The following is a 21,874-nucleotide window of genomic DNA, read 5'->3' as shown; positions in this document are numbered from 1 at the left end:
AGAATGTATTTTAGATTTTTTTTTTAATCCAACTGTTCAGCAATGTTATTACACACATCTGGAGGGTGGGACTTAAAACCTGGGCCTCCTTACTCACAGGTAGGGACACTACCACAGCAGCCCTTCATTGTACTCTTTTGTCCTTTATTTTTGTTCTGAACAACCCGTTCACAGATATTGCTTTACAACTCTGGATCAGGTGGGACTTGAACCCAGATCTCCTATTCTAGAGGTATGGACTCTACCACTGTGCCACACCAGCTCTTCATTTTATATGAGGATAGTTTAAAGAAAACACCAGCTGACTTTCAGCCAACTCATTATCTTCCCGGTGTTGTGTTGACAGTTTAAGGTCAATGCTAATTGCTTTCACATGTGAAGTAATGGTTCTAAGATTGAGACAGAGAGAGAGAGAGAGAGAGAGAGAGACGGCGGGGGATGAGGAGCGAGCAGGACAGACTAAGAGAAAGATCGTTTCCGTGCTCATTCTTCGTAGCGAAGCAAAGTTAAATTTTGAATGCAAATTTTGAAAACATTTTTTGAAGGTGATGAGGAGAAAGGAAAGATTTAAAAAGGACCAAAGGGGCAACTTTTTCACACAGAGGGTGATACGTGTATGGAATGAGCTGCCAGAGGAAGTGGTGGAGGCTGGTACAATTACAACATTTATTAGGCATCTGGATGGGTGTATGAATAGGAAGGGGTTAAAGAGGGATAAGGGCCAAATGCTGGCAAATGGGATTAATTTTGGATATCTGGTTGGCAGGGATGAGTTGGACCGAAGGGTCTGTTTCTGTACTGTACATCTATATGACTCTAAGGAGTGTGTTGTCGATGAAGCCTGGCACCTATCCTCCCTCAAGGGAACACAGCAAGGGGTGGTTACCTGCAATCGAGTTCAGAGATGATGGGGTAAAGGCTGAAATTGTTGAAAAAGGAGGAGAGTAGGCAGTATGCTGGAGGAGGGGGAATTGGTTGAGAACCGCTGAGGGCTGAATTTCCTTCATTATTCCCAACCAAATGCTGTCAGCTCATTGGTGACTCCTTACAGTGCCAAAACATAAATAAAAATAAAGAAGGAAAAGACTGAAAAAGAAGGAGATTGAATGAAGGGGAAAAGTGCATAAAAGAAAGATAAGACACAAAAACCTGAGCGGTGAATGGGTTACTGACTGAAAGCTCTGGTTCAGTTTGTAATCCCACAGGATATGGGTTAACAAATGTGAAGCACAGGGAGAGATTGTGGCAACTCAAAGGCGCAGACAAATGCTCATAGACTCAAAGGTATTTGCAGCAATATAGGAGGCTGTTCGGCCCATCAGATCTGTGCCAGAGCCAAAGATCTGTCAACACTAGCCATGTTCTCCAATTCTTAACCAGTAGGCTAGGAGGCTATTGTAACACATTTGATGTTCTGGGGACACAGATTCCAAGCATGGGTTTGAATCCCTGCCGTATGAGATGGTGAAATTCAAACTCATTTAATAAAATCCGGAATCAAAAGCTAACTTCAGTAATCGTGACTGGGAAATTACTATTGACTTTTACATAAAAAACAGTCTGATTCATTAGTACTCTGCAATAAAAGAAATCCGCTGTCATCACCTGGCCTGACCTTACCTGGTTATTGATCCCACAGAAATCTAGTTAATGTTTAACTGCTCTCTGAAATGGCTGAAGGAGGCGACTCACCACCACCTTTGTAAGGCTCTTTCGGAATGGGCCGTAAACCCGTCGCCTCACCAGTGATGGCTGCTTCCTGTGAATTACTTAATGCAAAAATAAATCCTGCTCGTTTCTTTCACCCTTGGGGAGGAGGTCACTAAATAGTGGCTTCCAATCTGGGGAGGAAAATCTCCAGCTAGGCAGAGAAGCCTATTGTCCCCACAAGAATGGGGTCTGCATACAGGAAATCAGACCAACAGTCTTTCAGAAAGAAACAAACTGGTTATATATTACACCTCTTGATGGGCAGGTGCCGGTGTTGGACTGGTATGGACTAAGTCAGAAGTCACAAGACACCAGGTTATTGTAACTCGTAGAAAGTGAGGACTGCAAATGCAGGAGATCAGAGTCGAGAATTTGGTGTTGGAGAAGTACAGCAGGTCAGGCAGCATCCTAGGAGCAGGAGAGTTGGCGGTTCAAGCAAAAGCCCTTCATCAGGAATGAGGCTTGTGGCCCAAGGGGGCTGAGAGATAAATGGGAGGGGTGAGGACTGGGGTGAAAGTAGCTGGGAGTGCGATAGGTGGATTGAGGTGGGGGAGAAGATGATAGGTCAGAGAGGAGGGTGGAGTGGATAAATAGGAAGGAAGATGGACAGATAGGGCAGGTCAAGAGGGTGGTGCCGAGTTGGGAGGTTGGAACTGGGATAAGGTGGAGGGAGGGGAAATGAAGAAACTGGTGAAATCCACATTGATTCCATGTGGTTGGAGGGTCCCAAGGTGGAATTTGAGACGTTCATCCCCCAGGCATCGGGTGGTTAGGATTTGGTGGTGGAGGAAGTCTGGGACTTGCCTGTCCTTGGCAGAGTGGGAGGGGGTGTTAAAATGTTTGGCCACAGGCCAGTGGGTTGTTTGGTGTATGAGTCCTAAAGATGTTCTCTGAAACGTTCTGCAAGTTGGCGTCCTGTTGACCTAATATAGAGGAGACCACATCGGGAGCAATAGACAGAGTAAATAACTTGGGCCACAATCTTCATTCCTGATGTAGGGCTTATCCTCAAAACATTGATTCTTCTGTTCCTCAGACACTGCCTGACCTGCTGTGCTTTTCCAGCACTGCAATCTTTGACCAGGTTATAGCCCAACAGGTTTATTTGAAATCGCAAGCTTTCGGAACGCTGCCCCTTCATCAGGTGAAATGCTCTGAAAGCTTATGATTTCAAAAAAAGCTGTTGAATTATACCCCTTCAGCAGCAGAATAATATTTTGTATGTTACATTCAATACTGCATTGAATGTTCTGGATCACGTTGATCGATGAGCATTAAACGTCAGCAGATCATAGTGAACAATGCACATGGAAGCTGAATCCACTACCTTCCACTAAACATTGTAACATCATTACTATTTGTGGGACCTTTCTGTGCACATAATGGTAGCAGCATTTTGCTCAATCACTGTGCTTCAAAACAATTGATTGTCTGTCTTCGAGACATTGAAGAGACAAAATAAAGTCCGCAGTGCTGAGCTCTGTATAAAATGTAAATATTCTGTGTTTCAGACGATTTTGTTATTCTTCCTCATTAATCCCTTATTGTCAATGCTTTCTAAAAAGTAAAGAAACAACATGCATTAATCATAATACTGTATAGCATTGTCAGCATGCTTTACACTCTGGATTGCTTTTTGATTGCACAGTTATATTAGCAAGTGCAGTAGTCACACAAGCTATTGTACATTTTTGACAGGTTTTCAGTTGACTGTGGTATAAAAGCTCATTTAGCAGCTAGCTAAGAAGTCATTAATAAAGCAGAGTGGTGGATTCTTTGTTTTCTGATATACTGCTCCTCGTTCACCATACTCTGAAGTCTTTCCTGCTCCCCAAAGTGTTTTTGGGCAATATCTTTTAATATATGTTTAATCGTGTGTTATGTGAACTCTATGGTGGTGCATGACATCAAAATTCTTTAATTCAAACATTCCAATTAATGTTGTTTTAACACGTACTCTCAGGAGAGAAGAGAAGAGTGCTGATTACAATTTCAGCTTTCTTCATTTAACCCCTGTCTTTAAACTAATTGGAAATAATCATTGGAGAGTTGAGTATTAGTATCAGGCACAGATTGCCTTGATGCACTTTATGCTGTGAATTGCTATTATAACAATGGTTTATAATTTCACTTCGCACAGCACGGAGGGAATCTTCCTTTATTGTGGTCCCAGACATAACACATGTTAGAATGGGCTTTCTTGGTCATGTGTTAGTTGATACGTCGTGCGGTAATTTTGTGTAGAATCCACATGTGTGACTCACGTGTACAACAAAGCCGTGCATATGTGATGTTTTGTACATGTGCCAAATGGATTCTAATTCACTCCAGTGAACTGAAATAATCCATAACTGCTTTAACTCTCTCCAATGGCATTCAGCACACATGGACTTTCAGGACACTGCACTAGTTTGTGCTCCCCAACTCCCCCACCTCTACTACAATCGCTTTATTTCCTTATTCCCCATTAAGGCACTTGCTTAATTTGCGGTCTCCAGTTATGAAAAATAAAGCTGGAGCTATATTCCCTGGAGTGTTGGAGGCTGAGCGTAGACTTTTCAGAGATTTATAAAATCTTGAGTGGTGTGGATAGGGTGAATAGTCAAGGTCTTTTCCCTGGGTGGGGGAATCCAGAACTACAGGGCAAAGGTTTAAGGTGAGAGGGGAAAGATTTAAAAGGGACCTAAGGAGAAACCTTTCCAGGCAGAGGGTGATGCACGTACGGAATGAGCTGCCAGAGGAAGTGGGGGAGGCTGGTGCAATACTTGAGGCTGTTTTCGTTAGAGAGAAGAAATTTGAGAAGTGACTTAATTGAGGCATATAAGATAATCAAAGGGTTAGATTGAGTGGACAGTGAGAGCCTTTTTCCTAGGATGGTGATGGCTAGCGTGAGGGGACGTACCTATAAATTTAGGGGTGATAGATGTAGGACAGAGAGTAGTAGGGGTGTGAACCACACTGCCTGCAACAGTACTAGACTCGCCAACTTTAAAGGCATTTAAATGGTCATTGGATAGACATATAGATGAAAATGGAATACTGTAGGTTAGATGGGCTTCACATTAGTTCCACAGGTTGACGCAACATCAAAGGTCAAAGGGCCTGTACTGCGCTGCGATGTTCTATGTTCTAAAAGGCATCTGAATGGATAATGAATAGGAAGGATTTAGAGGGATATGGGCCAAATGCTGGCAAATGTGATTAACTTAGGATATCTAGTCAGCATGAACGAGTTGGACTGAAGGGTCTGTTTCCATTCTGTCCAATTCGATGATTCTATTACTACCCTTCCTCTTTTTGGACCTTGCCCTACCTTTGTTTGAAAAGCACTCTCTGGCTTAATTTCAGTAACAAGGTTTGTTTTTGTCATGATGTAGAAATTTTTGTAATTCTCTTTTCCTGTTCTGTTGTAACATTCACACTTTGGGTAGAGGCTGATCTGTCACATTCACTGGGCATTTCATAGGTAAGCGTAACTTGGTTGACTTCGACCTGAAATTGAAACTTGGGAGAAAAGTCCTATAATCTCAAAGATTGTCAAAGTTTGTGCCATTTGCAGAATTTTTTAAACACCCACCCTCAGGATGCTGGTGCCGCTGGCTGGGCCAGCATTTATTGCCCATCCCTAGTTGCTCCTGAGATGGCGAGGTGCCTTTTTGAACTGCTGATGACCATGTGCTGCAGGTAGTCCTATCATGCTGTTAGCGAAGGTGTTCAGGATTTTAACCCAGTGACAATGAACGAACAGCGCGATATTTCCAAGAGAGGATGGTGAGTGGCTTGGAGGGGTAATTGGTGGTGTTCCCATGTATCTGCTGCCTTTGTCCTTCTAGATGGTAAAGGTCATGAGTTTTGGAAGGTGCTGTCTGAGGAGCCTTGATGACATCTTCTGTATGTCAGCATTCAGCAGCATTTCTATGTTTTTAAAAAATATTCTGCTTTTATATTTTGTCTAGACTGAAGCCGATCGAAACAGATGGGGGAGCAGAGGTTATTGCGCAAATTGACGTGTCTCCTTGTTTTTGTTTTCCAGAGTTATCATTTTAGATTATTTTATACTGTCCGCTGAACAAATGCAAGTGACATTACCCAGCTCCTGTTTAGTAGATTTTAACATACTTACTGAGGGTTAACTCATGAAAATGGACAGAGGAATGAAACTGCTCACTGATATCAACATCAGCAATTTACAGTGTTGGCTGTTTTATTTTCTCTTGTTGCCTTCGATGAGCTTCATGCTCTACATTACCTCGTTTCTTCAATGTTGGTGAAACCTTTTGTACTTTCTGCAAAGACTGATTACGTTTAATTGTTGGAGCTCCCTTTCATTTTGTAGTAATTTCATTTTCATTTTGCACTAATTTTCTTTTCATTAAGGAATATTGACTCAATTAGCTCATTTTACTCATCTGTGTGTGAAGAAAAGTGATAATTTTGTGACCGTTCCCCTCCCAATGTGACAGTAATTTAAGATGCATTGCTACTCCTATAAGGTATGGAGGACATTCTATTCTTTGTGAGCAAGTGATCAGTACTCATAATTCTAGGGTTTATTCATTCTTAGCTTTCATAATCTAGTGTAGAGCACAATGTTTGTGGGATTTTCAATATCACTTTGACTTAGTTATTTAAGATCCTTATTTATCTAGGAGGCTAAAGTCTACAACTCCAATCAGATTATCACCCTGTTCTGTGCATGTGTGTTGTGTGATAAGAATTCTGCATTCTGAGAGCCAGCCTCGATATTTTGACTTCTGCCTTGTAAGTCTGTCTCTTTCAAGTGTTGATATGTGGGGGTAGGTGTATCTCCTACAAATATTGACCCTCTCACGCAATCTCCTTACAAAGATTAACAAACTCACGTTGACCCTTTTCAAAAGATCAATCCATTGCACGGACCCTCATCAAACAATGATACAGTCTCACCTGTTCACTCCCTGCAGGGGTGACGTGGTGGCTCAGTGGTTAGCACTGCTGCCTCACAGTGTCAGGGACCCGGGTTTGGTTCCACCCTCGCACAACCATCTGTGTGGAGTTTGCACAATCTCCCCGTGTCAACACAAGTTTCCTCCGGGTGATCCAGTTTCCTCCCACAGTCCAAAGATGTGCAGGTTAAGATGGAATGGCCGTGGGGAATTGCCCAGAGTGTCCAGGGAAGAGTGGGCGAGCTTTGGGAAATACAGGAATAGGGTGGAGGAGTGGGTGTGGTTGGGACACTCTTTGGAGGGTCGGCATGGACTCGATGGGGCAAATGGCCTGCTTCCACACTGTAGGGATGCCACTAGCGATGCACAGCAGCAGCATTGTGTACTGTCCACAAGATGCACAACAGCAACTCACCAGTGCTCCCTTAACAGTACCTTCCAAGTCCACAACCTGTACAATGAAGGAGGACAAAGGCAGCAAATAAATAGGACCATCACCCCCAGCAGGTTCCCCGTCAAGCCACATACAATCCTGAATTGGAAATATACAGGAAAGATTAGCAATTTATTGTCACGTATATTTTTACAAAAGAAAATACAGTGAAAGGTTTTATAAGTCGCTATACCACCACACTAAAATTAATGACAGAGGTCATAAATAAGAAGGAAAAAAGCAAAAATTCATCACAGTTCAATTAATGACTTTTGGGTTCAGGGTATGCTCAGAAACTCAGCCAGGCTGAGACAAGACTTCCGCACCGGGATTAGACCTTCACACCAGGTTGCTGGAATATCTAAAGCCACCAAAGAAGACCTCCATACCAGGATAAGAACACCCTTCTTCGATAAGGCCACCATACCAAGATAATGCCCCACCGGGCTGATACCAGGCCGATCCCAGGGCCTGTACCGGGCATCTGGAAACCACCTCGTCACTGGACCTGGGCTGAGAGAAGGCGCCTTCCGCTGATGTCATTAAGAGGAAGTGAGGTACCAGAATAGATGGAAGCATTTAAAAAAGCATTTAGAAAGCGAAAAGAGAAAGGTGTCATCCAGCTCCAAGCTCCTGGGTCAGTTCCTGGAACTGCCTGCTTATTGTGGTTCTACATGGACTGCTGCAGTTCAAGAGGGCAGCTCACCACCACTTGCTCAAGGGACAGCAAGGGATGGGTAATACCAGCTAAAAGTCATCTTATGAATGAATTTGAAAATGTATACACCCTTCACCTTCTTGAGTCGATTCTTATTTTTCTCCCTTCTTGCCTTCACTCAGTCCTAGAGCCCATCAGGGTGTGGCAATTCAGATCTGGCTTGTTTGGTGTCATTACAAATGTTCTTGTTAAAGAATCAGTAGCTCTTAATTTCTAATAATTTAGCTTCGGGGAGATGCTATGTAATTTGCCTGTGTTCGAGACAATACCTGTTCTGGGTCTTTTCTGCTGAGTAAAGCCACCCTAGTCCCAGAGAACAATAGGGCTGCTCTCTCATTCAAGAGAGACACAACCAGCAGTGAGTTTAACCTGAGGGTCAGGTGAGGGGAGAGGTTGAGAAGATAGTATCTTCAGGGTAAACTCAGTCGGTGCACGAATTGAACCCACACTGTGGGTGTCACTCTGCATCATAAAGCAGCCATCCAGCCAACCGAGCTAACTGACCTCCACCACCTGTGGCTTTCTGCCTCCACAGACCATGCTGAGTTTCTCCAGCACTTTCTGTTTTTACTCCAGATTCTCTAGCACCTGCAGAACTTTGTTTTTATTTCACCGCAATAGACTGAGATTTTGATCAAGAATTTGTGTTCAATCTGTGGAGAGGGTGGAGGCAAGTAAAGATCAGCTTAGACGTTGAATTGACTGAATTTACTGGGAATGTTGAGAGTTGCAGGATACTGAGGAGGAAATTGCTGTTTTGGTAAATCAAAGGAACAGATAATGTGTCCGTAAGATTAGTACCTTTGTTTACTGATGGTCTGTTCAAAGTAGAAATATTGAATAATAATCAGGCACATTAGCTTGTGCTTGCAATGTTTTTCTTCTTAGATGTTGCATGTTGTGATTTATTTTTACAGAAGAGAACATTTTTGCATGCCAGAGGATTTTATTTTCGAGGAAATGTAGTCTGCAGCAGTTCGTAGCTACCATCTCTCATAATGACCAGAGGGTGTAGTCTTAGAATAAATTTAAGATGGAGCCGAAGAGGAATTTCTTCTCTCGGAGGGTTGTGAGTCTTTGGAACTCCTTGCCACAGACAGCTCTGGGGACAAAGTCCTTGTGTCTATTGAAGGCTGGAATAAATAGATTATTGATCAGTCAGGGAATCAAGGGTATGTGGACAGGGCAGGAAAGTGGACATGAGGAGTGTCAGATCAGCTGTGATTCCTTTGAATGGCAGAACAGGTTTGAGGGGCTGAATGGCCTACTATTTCCTATTTCTTATGGTCTTATAAGAATATCCTCATAGTTCCCATGAGTTTGGTGATACAGAGGTTTGTGTAGTTCTTGACATTCATGCATTGTGTGGAGTTAAAAGTTCACAATTATTAATGACCATCAAGTCTCTGATGCACTATAGAGCAGTTTTATGCATAAAGGTGCTATGTGAATGTACATTGCTGTCATTATTGGTTGAATCAGGCAGAACTAACAACCTCTGAATCAGAAATTCAGATAGAAATCCTACAGCAAATAAAGCACCTTTCGACTACACAAAGCCTGTCCATCATCTCTAAGGTACACGTCAGGAGCATGATGGAACACTCCACACTTCCCTGAATATTCATATGAGCAATGGCAGATACAAAGTCCTGTCATCTTCCATTTTCTGAGTAAAATTACCACCCTCAGTCAAGCAAAAATGATGTTTTCTTCTGTGGCAATAAGTCACAACATGCAGCATCCAAAACACCAACGAAGCTTTGCTAATTTGCCCAATTGTTATTCAATATTTCAACGACACTCAAAAAGCTTGACACCAGCCAGGTAAAAGCAGCACATTGATTGGCACCACATCTGCCATCTTCAGTATCAATTCCTCTCACCACCAATCACACAGTGTGGGAGATGCACCACGGCAATTCACCGACCTTCCCTCAGCTTCCAAACCTGACCTCCGCCATCTAAAAGGACAAGGGCAGCAAACACATGGGAAAATGACCAGCCACAGATTCCCCTCCAATCCACTCACCATCCTGACTTTGAAATAAGTTGTTATTTCTTCACTGTCGCTAGGTCAATATCCTGGAATTCCCTTCCTAACAGCATCATGAGTATGCCTGCAGCTATTCAACAAGGCAGCTCATCTTCTCCAGGACATTTAGGGATGAGTCAACGAATTCCACACAATGAATTTTTCTTCCTCTGTCATCATGCTTGCTTTTTCCATTGGGACTGCCACCCACCCTCTGAGGATCCCTTTTCCCGCCTCCAACACCCTCCATCCATCTGAACACCCCATGCTGGTCTGTTACCCGCCCTCAATCTCTTTATTGCCAACTGCCACTGTGACATTGACAGCCTCAACAAGTCCAACCTCCTCACCCACTCCAACCTCTCACCCTCGCAATGCCCACCCTTATCAACGTTCCCTCCATGACTCCCTTGTAAGGTCCATGCCCCCCACCAAGAAACCCTCCACTCGTGGCACCTTCCTCTGCCACTGCAAGAGGTTTAAAGCCTGCACCCACACCTCCCCCTTCAAAGGATCCTTCCACATCCAGCAGAGATTTTCCTGCGCATCCAAACACCTCATTGACTGTATCCGTTGCTCTTAATGTGGTCTCCTCTACATTGGGCAGACAGGATGCCAAGTTATGGACCATTTCAGAGAACATCTCTGGAACAACACTGAGCAACCCACCACCCTGTGGCCAACCACTTTAACTCTCCCTCCCACTTCGCCAAGGACATGCAAGTCCTGGGCCTCCTCCACCGCCGAACTCTAGTCACCTGACACCTGAAGGAAGAACGCCTCACCTTCTGCCTTGGGATGCTCCAACCACACGGGATCAATGTCAATTTCACTAGTTTCCTCATCTCCCCTCCCCCCACCTTATCCCAGATCCAACCCTCCAACTGATCACCACCCTCTTGAACTGTCCTACCTGTCCATCTTCTTTCCCACCTATCCTCTCCACCCTCCCCCCCCCCGACATATCAACATCACACCCACCTTCGTCAACCTATCGCCTTCCCAACCACCTTCCCCCCCAGTCACCCCCCTCTTATTTATCTCTCAGCACACCGCCCCATAATCCTGATGAAGGGCTTATGCCCGAAACATTGATTCTTCTGCTCCTCGGATGCTGCCTGAGCGGCTCTGCTTTTCCAGCGCCACACGTTTTTACTCTGACCTCCAGCATCTGCAGTCCACACGTCCTCTTGATAGTAAGTAATGCAAAAAGGTTCATGTGCTCACAGAGTGGGTGCAAGGTCTGATAGCCTAACCGCTCCCAATTGTGGTGAAAACCCATCTGGGTCACTCATGTTTCTTTAGATCCTTAGGGAAGGAAATAGACATGTGCCTCTGAAACCACAACAATGTGGCTGACTCGAGCTGGTAAATTCCGGCATAGCCATCCCATGAATGAAATTTTATTTTAAAGAAAGCAGAGATAGAGAGTGTAGGCTTACTGGATTCTGTGGGAAGAGAGGTGTTAGGAAGAAGTTTCATTTCTCACAAGTACCTCTTCCTACATTTTGACCCAACGTGGCTAAAAGCTGCTGAACTGGACCACCCATCTCGTCAACGCTTGAAGTTCTTTACTCTGGTCCAGCAGCAATTGTGTTTGATCTAAAGCAATCATCGCACTTTAGAATAATTAATTACATATGAAGTACTTGAATTTTTTTTTGAGACAAATTAATTGCACATTGTGCATTGAAGATACACCAGGCAAGGAGCCGTGAAGTGTAATGTATCTGACAACCTAGAGGTGTAGCCGGCCTTTCGTCTGATTCTCTTGGACAAGCTGACCACAGATGTCTACCCTTCAACTGCATTCTGCACATCTTCAGTTTGAAATGGTACAGGCAGTAACAGAATTCAGTTGTGTATGATGGCTGCAGGTCATCACCGCTTCTGACAACTTTCTGACATTTAATAATTGGATCCTTTTATGACTCTTTTAAAGAAGAGCTTCTGGCAAAAGCAATTTGCTTTCCATCAATTTTATTCATAGTTTAAATAAAAGCAGAACCTCTTTATCTAAAAGCATTCTGTCAGCTTTTATTATATTTGTTATACCGCTGTAGCCTTACAAGAATGTGTGATAATGAATAGGTTTCTGTGTTTTCAGTGATCCAGAAGTCATGTTAGATGCTGTTTGTGTGAGAGGGGAAGAAGACGCATGCATGAGCTGCTAGCGGCTCTTCGAACAAGGCGTAATTTTATCAGAGACTTGTCCAAAGTGACAGGTTCACAGCCAAGTCTTCAATTGCTGAGGGTGGCTGGAGGTAATTACACATGAGCTGGCACTTTCGATGCTGGGGAATATTCCAGCTAGTGGAACAAAGAGGATGGAGTGGCGAGAGACGAACGAGCCTCAGTTCTGGGTCAGAGCTCGTTTCAGATTTAGCTTTAGTTTGCTTCAGGGCTGATCTACATTCAAGTAAAGTACCCCTTATATGTTGTCACCATTAAACACAATGATGCAATGGGATAGACATTAATCTTGAACAAGATTAGAGTGGTGCTGAAAAAGCACAGCAGATCAGGCAGCATCCGAGGAGCAGGAAAATTGACATTTCGGGCAAAAGTCCTTCATCATTAATCTTAAACAGTCTCAGCCTCCTGATATCCCGTTTCAGCAGCTTCAATGAAGTTGCTTCTCCAGTACAGTGTTAACAGTTGCCTGACAATACCATGTCGAATGTGGACCAAGGATTTGGATGCTGCCTGAACTGCTGTGCTCTTCCAGCACCACTGATCCAGAATCTGGTTTCCAGCATCTGCAGTCATTGTTTTTACCTGGACCAAGGAGTGTCTAGACGAATGAGACCATTACAGAGACTGTTTTGAATTGGCTGCTGCAAAACGTGAGACGTAGAAACTTGAAAAACAGAAGCTATTCAGTCGGCCATTCTGCCCTTAGAGCCTGCTCCAGCATTCAGTGGTGGCTGATCATCCAACTCCCTATACCCTGTCTCCCTATACTCTTTGATCTCTGAAGTCTTACGTACTATATCTATCTCCTTCTTGAAATGTTTCAATGCTTTGGCTTCAACAACTTTCTATGGCAGAGAATTCCTCAGGCTCCCCATTCTCTGAGTGAAGATGTTTCAATGCTGTTGAGTTCTTATCTTCAAGAGTAAATGATCCCTTGAGTTTGGCCTGTGTTCATGGTTAGAGTGTTGAGGCATAATTTACATGTGTACTATCACACATTAGGAATGGTTCACTTTCTCCATGAAGAATAAAGCTTCTGTACACTGAACATGGCCTCCAAATCAGGTGTAACCCTAACCCTATCACAGATGTCGCACATGAAGAAAGCGTCTTTTGTAACAGTAAACCACTCAAATGTTAATGGAAATCATTTACAGGAAGAGACTTATGCTTTTGTCACATAAGGCAGAGTTTCTAATTGGACTAGATTACCCCATACAGACCACCAGATTTAGAATTGTACAGTGTGGAAGCAGGCGATTCGTACCATTGATTCCACACCAACCCTCTGAAGAGCATCCCTTACCCCATCCCTGTAATCCTGTGTTTCCCATGGCTCACTCACCTAACCTGCACATCCCTATGGGCAATTTAGCATGGCCAATCCATCAAGCCTGCTCATGTTCGGATTGTGGGAGGAAACTGGAGCACCTGGAGGAAACCCACGCAGACACAGGGAGAAAGTGCAAACTCCACACCCAACAGTCGCCCAAGGCTGGAATCAAACCCAGGTCGCTAGCACTGTGAGGCAGCAGTGTGAACTGCTGAGCCGCTGTGACGCCCAAAGTCTGGTAACAGCCAGGAACCTCTGTATTCGATACTACACCTGTCCCCACCCTGCCACAATATTTGTAGATGTAGCAGAAATTATTTGTTGAATTCTAATGAGCATGTTTTACAGTTGATTGGGCAGTTAGCGTAGATTTCTGAAAGCTAAGATAGGGTATGTGTAAGGGGAGTGAAGCACAGCTTGTGGGAACCTCCCAGGAATGCAGCACAATTTACAAGGAACCCCAGGAATATATCGGGATTTGCAGGGAACCCCAGGAATGGAATGAGATTTGCCAGAATTTGACAGAACGTAGAAATCTCAGCGAAAGTCTCCCGTACAGGAACATCTGACAACCATTGTGATAAACCAATGCTGTGTTTTTAAAAGAATTTGAAATGAAATCTTTCTAGTTAGAAACCATTAAAAAAGAGCAGACTGTTTTTCTTATCTGTGTGCTGGGGCTTGGTGGATATCCATCTGTAATTACTGAAGCCCTTCCTGTGTGATGAGCAGGTCCATGTCATCTCTCTCAACCCCCAGACCCCAGTTGGCATCAGAGTGCATACCCGAGTGGATCATTGTTCTCAATCAGCTCTTGCCGCTGCAGGAGCTTGTGATGCATGATGGGTGTGAACAGAAAAGGAGAACTTGCCCTTTTATAACACTTTTGATGATGTCAGCAGTCACAGCATCTGCCAGCCAATCAAGACCCTTTGTGTCAGAAAACGTGGCAAATATGCAGCAAGTGATGAGGTAATCTGCTCCAGTGAGGCATAAAGATTGGCCAATACTACTCTCCTTCACAATACACCATGGGTTTTTTACACATCCATCTGAGAAAGCAGATGGGAACACTGTTTCATTGGAAAGACAGTACCTCTGGCAGTGCAGCACTCCCTCAGGACTGCACTGAAGTATCAATGTATTTCAGAGACAGAAACCAGAATGGAGAGAGCTACCATTTGTTTGTGCCGAAAAGAGTGAGGGAACTTTGAATCCAATGCAGTAAACTTTCCTACATTTTACAGTAAAATTAAAGTGCATCAATAAATAATTGAGAATCCTTCCTTTTACATGGTGATTCCTCGGGCTGGTCATTTGTTAAATATTCCAACTCCCTCAAATCTAGCAGCTGACAAAATACTTATGATATTCGGTGAATTTCTCACCACAGCTGTGTGTACCTGTAAATTAGAAATAACTTTCTGTCTCGGAAATTCTAGCTGTCATAGAGAGCAAAGGACAGACATTGGGGGCAGTGGTCAGTGTGAATGCAGTAATGGACTGTGCATAGAGAGATGGATGGTCTTACCTTGTTGGCAGCAGCCGTTGCTATTAACCCTGGTTGCTTTCTTTGATTTGAAATTTTACAGACATGCTGTCAAATCTACACCTTTGCAAATTAAACTGAACTTCTATTAAACTGACAAGATAAGAGGTTTATCTCTCCATCGACTTTGAAAGTCTTAAGTGAAATGCATTTGATCAGTCTCCTCCACTCTGGAGAAATAATGTCAACAGCTCAAGCCTGTCCAAAATTCTGCAATAATTGGAATTAATTCAATAGTTTCAATCAGACAAATCTGCCATAAGGAAATGGAGGTGTCACATTGCTTTAATATGAAAAGCTCGACTGAATTTTGGGGTTAGGATACCGTCTTAGTGTGAAAGAATTTCCAAAGTCTTTGAGTTTTGCATCCAATTCATGAAGTTTTACCAGACTTTAGGATATTTCACTTGTAACTGGGAGCGCAAAGAGGAATTATGTAATTTAAAAACTGGTCCTACAATGACCCTTTAAATGAACATGAAAATTCAGCTTCCAGGTGACAGTGGTCAGTTCCATTTCACTACTGTCACTGTTCCAAGAGTACAACACCTCACTAAGTAGACTGAGTGGCCAAGCAAAGACTTCAGAGGCATTAAGGCAGAGAAGGGGGCCATTCACTCCATCTAGACCATCACAGCCTTTTGAAGGGCTGCACGATGGGTATTGGGAAGGAAACTGAGGACAAGTAATTGAGTTCACGATTAAAGACTGGAAAAGGGGAAAAACTTGCTGTGTCTGGAGTTTGTGTTCAGTCAGTGTGAAGGCTCTGGAAAAGAGGGGAGTGACCAGGAGTGAATTGTTCCGTGGGGAGCCAGCTGAATGGGCGGAGTAGCCTCATATTGCACTTTAGCTGTTCCATGAACCACCCATGAGTCTGTACTGTCAGTCCATGAGGTCGTTTGGGGAGAGGAAGCGCAGAGATTTTTTTATCTAACTTTGCTTGATGCTCATGAAACTTGTCCTGATGTCTCAGATCTTTCGCAATGTTTGCTTAATTTGAACTTGCTAGTACTGTTCATTGTAAGTTCCATATTTACCTTTATCTTCTCTGTGTGTGACTCACAAGCTGTTTCAGTGAGTTGGAGATGTGAGCTAAAAGTACAGGGATGGTGTAATTGTACTCGCTTGTTCTCCTCTCACTAATGTGCTATTCCATTGTTGTTTCCTCCAGGCTACAGATAATGACACTGGAAGCTACGGAAATGTCAATTATTTTTTCAGTGACGAATCTGACAGGTAGGAACTTGCTCTGAACAATAGAGTTTCAGCATCTGTAACAGTGTGGTCTGTGCGTGTCAGTTTTACAAACTATACAATTAATAATGTCATACAATCAATGATCGACAAACTGCCAAGTGATGTGACATGTTGCCCCACCAGTTCTCTTCCATCAACACACTGCTAAAGAGAGGAAGTGTATGGATTTAAAACAAAGACAGAAAATGCTGGAGAAACTCAGCACCTGTGGAGCTGCCAGACCTGCTGAGTTTCTCTAACACTTCCCATTTCTGATTCTGACTTCCAGCATCCACAGTTGTTGTTTTATTCCGTACTTAACTCACTGCTAGCAGCTGGTGGCTTTCCTATCTCTCAGGCTGGCCTTCCCCAGTCATCAAACAACCTGATTTGCAACGTCTCCTGCATTAGTAAGAAAGTATAAAATAGGAGCAGGCCATTCAGCCCCTCAAGCCTGCTGCACTGTACTGTAGGATAATGGCTGATGTGTGTTATGGCCTCCACTCCAGTTTCCAGTATCCATAGCCATTATAAACAATAACAAAAACTGTCCCTGATCTTCCTGCACACATAGCTTTTCTCCCTCCGCTGGTAAAATCTCCTGGTCTTGCTACCAGTGAGGCTTCAGCATTCCCACTCTTACCTCGAAGAAACAAGATGTGACTCCAACCCTCACTCAGCACCTTCTCATCTCAGCTGCTGTTTCTGTCCATGCAGGGTTGGGGTTGGCAGGATGGACAGGTGAAGAGAGAATGGATTGGTTAGGATCATATTGACTGCAGTTCGAAAGAATGAAGAGGGAGATCCCATAGAAAAACCTAGCAAATTCTGACAGAGTGAGATGGAGTAAATGCAAGAAGAATGTTCTCAATGATGAAGGAGTCCAGAACCAGGGGTCGTGTTCTATTAATACAGAGTAGGCCATTGAGATGAGGAGAAATTTCTTCATCGAGAGAGTGATGCATCTGTGGATTCTCTGCTACAGACGTTATTTGAGGACAAAACATGTTCTTTAGAGGGAGTTACATATAGTTCTTAGGAGTAAAAGAATCAGATATTGGGATGGGGGAGGAGAGAAAGTGGGAACAGGGCACTGAGTTGATGATCAGTCATGATTCTATGGGAATGGGAGAGCAGGCTTGAAGGGCTGAATGGCCTTTCCCTGATTATTATTTTCTCAGTTTCTGCGTGTCCTTTGGGGGGCTCTTTGAATGTTGCTTTGCACAAATGTGCCGCCTTTCCAGGTGAATATGATAGATCCTGCTGTGCTTTGTGTGAAGGTGATCAGGGAATTCTCTCATTGTCCTCACCAACAGTGATCTCTCAAACAGCACTGTCAGAATAGATTAGCCATCGCTGAGCTCTTGCTCTGCGCAAATTGGCTGTCAGGTTTGCCTGCAAAAACAACAGTGATTACACTTCAAAAGTAATTCATTGCCTGTGTGAAGTGTTTTAAAATGTCTTAAGGCTTTTGAAAGGCACAGTATAAATGCATGTCTTGTTTCTAATGAATGGAGAGCTACTGATAATTTAATCTCGAGGGTGCTTTTCTCTGCATCAGTTTTGTGTCCCATTTCCACTTTGTCTCGATGTTTTGTTGTGTGTGTGTGTGTGTGTGTGTGTGTGTGTGTGTGTGTGTGACTCTAAAATGAACCTGGAAGACTTTACAACAGGCAGGAAATATCAGCATGTACCACTAGCTAAAATGCAAGAGGTCCCCATTGATTCCACTTTGAGGTAAGTGGCCGATTTTACTTGAGAAAGGGAACAGCACGTGAACATTTATTTCTTTGTTGTCCTTCGAGATACGACAGGTGAGTAGAGATGTAATTCAGCCTTTGGTGACACGTAAAAATGGGTCATATTGATTCTGCTGTCCATTACACACTCCTCCTGTTTTGAATGCCAGTGAAATCAACACCAACTGCAGAGAGTTTTGTTTAAAGCTGGTGGCAGAATCTATATTGCTTTGTTTGAAATTGTCACCTGAAGCCCAAACAACCCCTGAAGAGTTCAAAAGGCGTTCAAATTCCTGTGACGCTGTTTCGGAAAAGCATGCGTTCCTTTTTAATGTCCCCGTGCATCAGTTTGATGCAAATCGGCCCATACCATTGACGTTTTCAGAAACTGTACAGAATGATGTACAACTCAAACTGGATTCATTCACTCACCGCAAATCCCTGACCTTAGCTGCAATATATTTCTGTTAATTCAATGATCTCACTGTTCACATGACAGCTGGCGCACTTGCAACAAAAATTCTGAAGAGTAAGCCAGCTATAAGACTAACCCTCAGCAATGCCAGCTGTATCATTGCCAACACACCGCACGTGCCTCTGAAACTTTAGCTTGAACAATTAGTTTAATTTTTGCAACAGGAGACATATATAATATCCGAGGTCAGTTAGTTCAGTTGGTCAAACGGCCAGTTTATACAGTGCAGGGTTGCCAGCAGCGGGGGTTCAATTCTTGGCTGAAGTTACCATGAAGGACTGTCCTTCTCAACCTCTCCCCATGCCTGAGGCATGGTGGCCCTCAAGTTAAACCCCCACTAGTCATCTCTTTCCAATGAAAGAGAAGCCCTATGGTCTGGTAAGACAGTAGCCACTTTACATTACTTATGCCAAATGTGCAGAAAAATAGAAGGGAAAATCAGGAATTGTACACCCACATGTGTGATTGTGGGATATGTCAAAGAATTTATGAGCCATTTCTGGCATGCGATGAAGGGTAAGAACTGCAACAGGCATTTTCCTACAGAGCTAAATTCCATACGCTAAAGGAGCAGAATTAGGCCATTTGGCCCATCGAGTCTGCTCTGCCATTCAATCATGGCTAAAATGTTTCTCAACCCCAATCTTCTGCCTGCTCTCCATAACCCTTCATCCCTTTACTAATCAAGAACCTATCTAGCTCTGTCTCAAAGACATTCAATGCCTTGATCTCTATAACCTTCTTCAGCATTGAGTTCCATAGATTTACCACCCTCTGGCTGAAGAAGTTCCTCCTCATTTCAGTTCAGAAGTGCCGTCCCTTCACTCTGAGTATGTGCCCTCAGGTCCTACTCTCTCCTTGTACTGAAATGTCCTCTACATATCCACTATGTCCTTGGCCCAATCATCTACAGCTGCTTCATCAGTAACCTTCCCTTCATTACTAGGACAGAAGTGTGAATATTTGCTGATGATTTGTAACTCCTTGTATACTGAATCCATTTATGTTCAAATGCACCAAGAGTTGGACAATATCTAAACTTAGAGTGACAAGTGGCAAGTCACATTCTCGACACACAAATGCCAGGCAACGACCTTCTCCAGTAAGAGTCAATTTGACCCCTGCCTTTTGACACTCAGTGGTGCTACCATCACTGGCTTCATCAGGACTGAGAAAGGTCCTGTCCAAAACATCGACGATCCTCCTCCCTGGATGCGACCTGACTTGTTGTGCTTTTTCCAGCTCCACATTTTATCTACTCTGACTTGCCAGTCCTCACTATCTCCAGCATCCTAGGAGAGGTACAACTCAAACTGCACTCGCCACAAAACACAATGGCTACAAGAGCAGGTCAGAGGCGAATAACTCACTTCCTGACTCCCCAAAGCCTACCCATTGTCTACAAGGCACAAGACAGGAGTGTGATGGAATACTGCCCACTTGTGGATGAGTGCAGCTCCAACAACATTCAAGAAGCTTGTTGCCATCCAAGACAAAGCAGCTCACTTGATCAGCACCACATCCACAAACATCTCCTCCCTCCACAGCTGATGCTCAGTGGCAGCAGTCCGTATCGTCTACAAGATGCACTGCAGAAATTCACCAAAGGTACTTAGACAGCACCTTCCAAACCCATGATCACTTCCATCTAGAAGGATAAAGGCAGCAGATACATGGGAACACCATCACCTGCAAGTTCCCCTCCGAGCCCCTCACTATTCTGATTTGAAAATATACCGTCATTCCTTCAGCGTCGCTGGCTCACAATCCTGGAATTCCCACCCTAAGGGCATTGTGCGTCTACCCACAGCAGATGGACTGCAGCGATTCAAGAAGGCAGCTCACTCCCACCTTCTCAAGGGGCAACTATGGATGGGCAATAAATGCTGGGCCCAGCCAGTGACACCCACTTGTGAATAAATATAGAAAATAGATTTCCAGTATTTCACAAATAGAAAGATGACAGTGATCAAATAATTGGGTTTACGGATATATTTTTCTAATCAACAAGTCCAGAGATATTACGGTACACCTTGGGAGCAGGTGGGACTTGGTTGTGGGTCCTCATGGTTCAGAGGTAGGGACACTGCCACAGCACCACAAGAACCGAATGGTTCACTGATCTGAAAACAAAACATCCTGGAAATGCTCAGCAAGTCTGACAGTATCTGTGAAGAGAGAAACGGTGCTATTGTTCTGAATTGAATGTGGCCATTCAGGATGGAAAGAAGTGGAAATTTGAACAGTTTTATTCTGTCAAAAAGAGGGCAGGAGGAGAGCAATAAATGGAGAGGTCTGAGATAGGGTAGAGGGTGGGAGAGATTAGATGACAAAGATGTCACAGAAGATAAAGCAAAGAGAACAACAGTAGCTGCAGTAAAGAGACAGAGGCAGATTTACTGTGAGAGTGTGAATAACAGAGCTCTGTCAGAAAGTGAAAACATGAAAACGTTGTGAATTGGTACATGGCACAAAACAATCAAAATCAACATATGGGCAGAACCATGATGTTATGAAGAGAGATTGGTTTCCTTTGAGCAGAGGATGCTGAGGGGAGGACTTAATAGACATTATGACGGGCATAGACAGGGTAGACTGAAAGAAACTTTTCCCCTTGCTAGAGTGATCTGTCACCAGGGTGCATTAACTTAAGGGAAGAGCAGAAGGCTTTGAGGAGATGGGAAGGTTTTCACCCAGTGGGTGGTGGGATTCTGGAACTCACTGCATGTAAGGGTGGGAGAGGCAGAAACCCTCAGCACATTGAAGAAGTATTGAGGTTTGCCCTTGCAATGCCAAGGCACTCAAGGTTATGGGCCAAGTGATGGAAAATGAGATTAGAATGGTTAGGGTGTTGTTTTTGACAGGTGCATACTCAATGGGCTAAATGACCTTCTTCTGTACTCAAGGTCTCTATGACTGTAAGTCATGATCTTGAATTGTTGAACTCAAGTGTTGAGCCCAGAAGGCTATCAAGTGCCCAATGTGAAGATGAGATGCTGTTTCTTGAGTTGGAATACATTGGTCATGATGTTAATATTGCTAGAGAATGGACGTTGGTCAAGAAACCAGGGAGATATCCCCAGATGTTCTGTGAAGTTGTGCATTGGGATCTTTTCTGTCAAGCTGAGAACTGTCATCAGAGGATGGCCTTTGTAATGATGAAGCCTTTCCTCAGTATCATGCTTGGGAGTCAGCCCAGAGTTTGCACTGAAGACTCCTATGACTTAGAGGCGAGGGTGGAGAAAGTGATCAGAGTCGAAAAGTATGGCGTAGGAAAAGACAGCAGGTCAGGCAGTATCTGAGGAGCAGGAAAGTTGACATTTTGGGGATAAGACTTTCATCAGGAATGTGGACTATCTGGACTACACCTCCTCCCACCCTGCCTCCTGTAAAAATGCAATCCTTTACTCCCAATTCCTTCACCGTTGCCATACCCGCTCCCAGGAGGGAGCAATTCCACTCCAGGACATCCTATTTTAAGGACCACAATTTCCCCTCCCACGTGATCAACAATGCCCTCAAGCA

General features: G+C 43.8%; 1 protein-coding gene across 1 annotated transcript in view; it reads left to right on the top strand.

Annotated features, from left to right (window-relative positions):
* Nucleotides 1-21,874, top strand: part of cdh23 (cadherin-related 23) — a 674,096-nt gene that overhangs the window by 230,529 nt on the left and 421,693 nt on the right. Inside the window, exon 12 of the mRNA XM_060854138.1 lies at nucleotides 16,071-16,135. Within this exon, the coding sequence (XP_060710121.1) occupies nucleotides 16,071-16,135 (65 nt within the window). The remainder of the gene's footprint in view (nucleotides 1-16,070; nucleotides 16,136-21,874) is intronic.

Source organism: Hemiscyllium ocellatum, chromosome 43 (genome assembly GCF_020745735.1).
Source record: "Hemiscyllium ocellatum isolate sHemOce1 chromosome 43, sHemOce1.pat.X.cur, whole genome shotgun sequence".
NCBI lineage: Eukaryota > Metazoa > Chordata > Chondrichthyes > Orectolobiformes > Hemiscylliidae > Hemiscyllium > Hemiscyllium ocellatum.
This window is presented reverse-complemented; position numbering and strand designations above follow the sequence as displayed.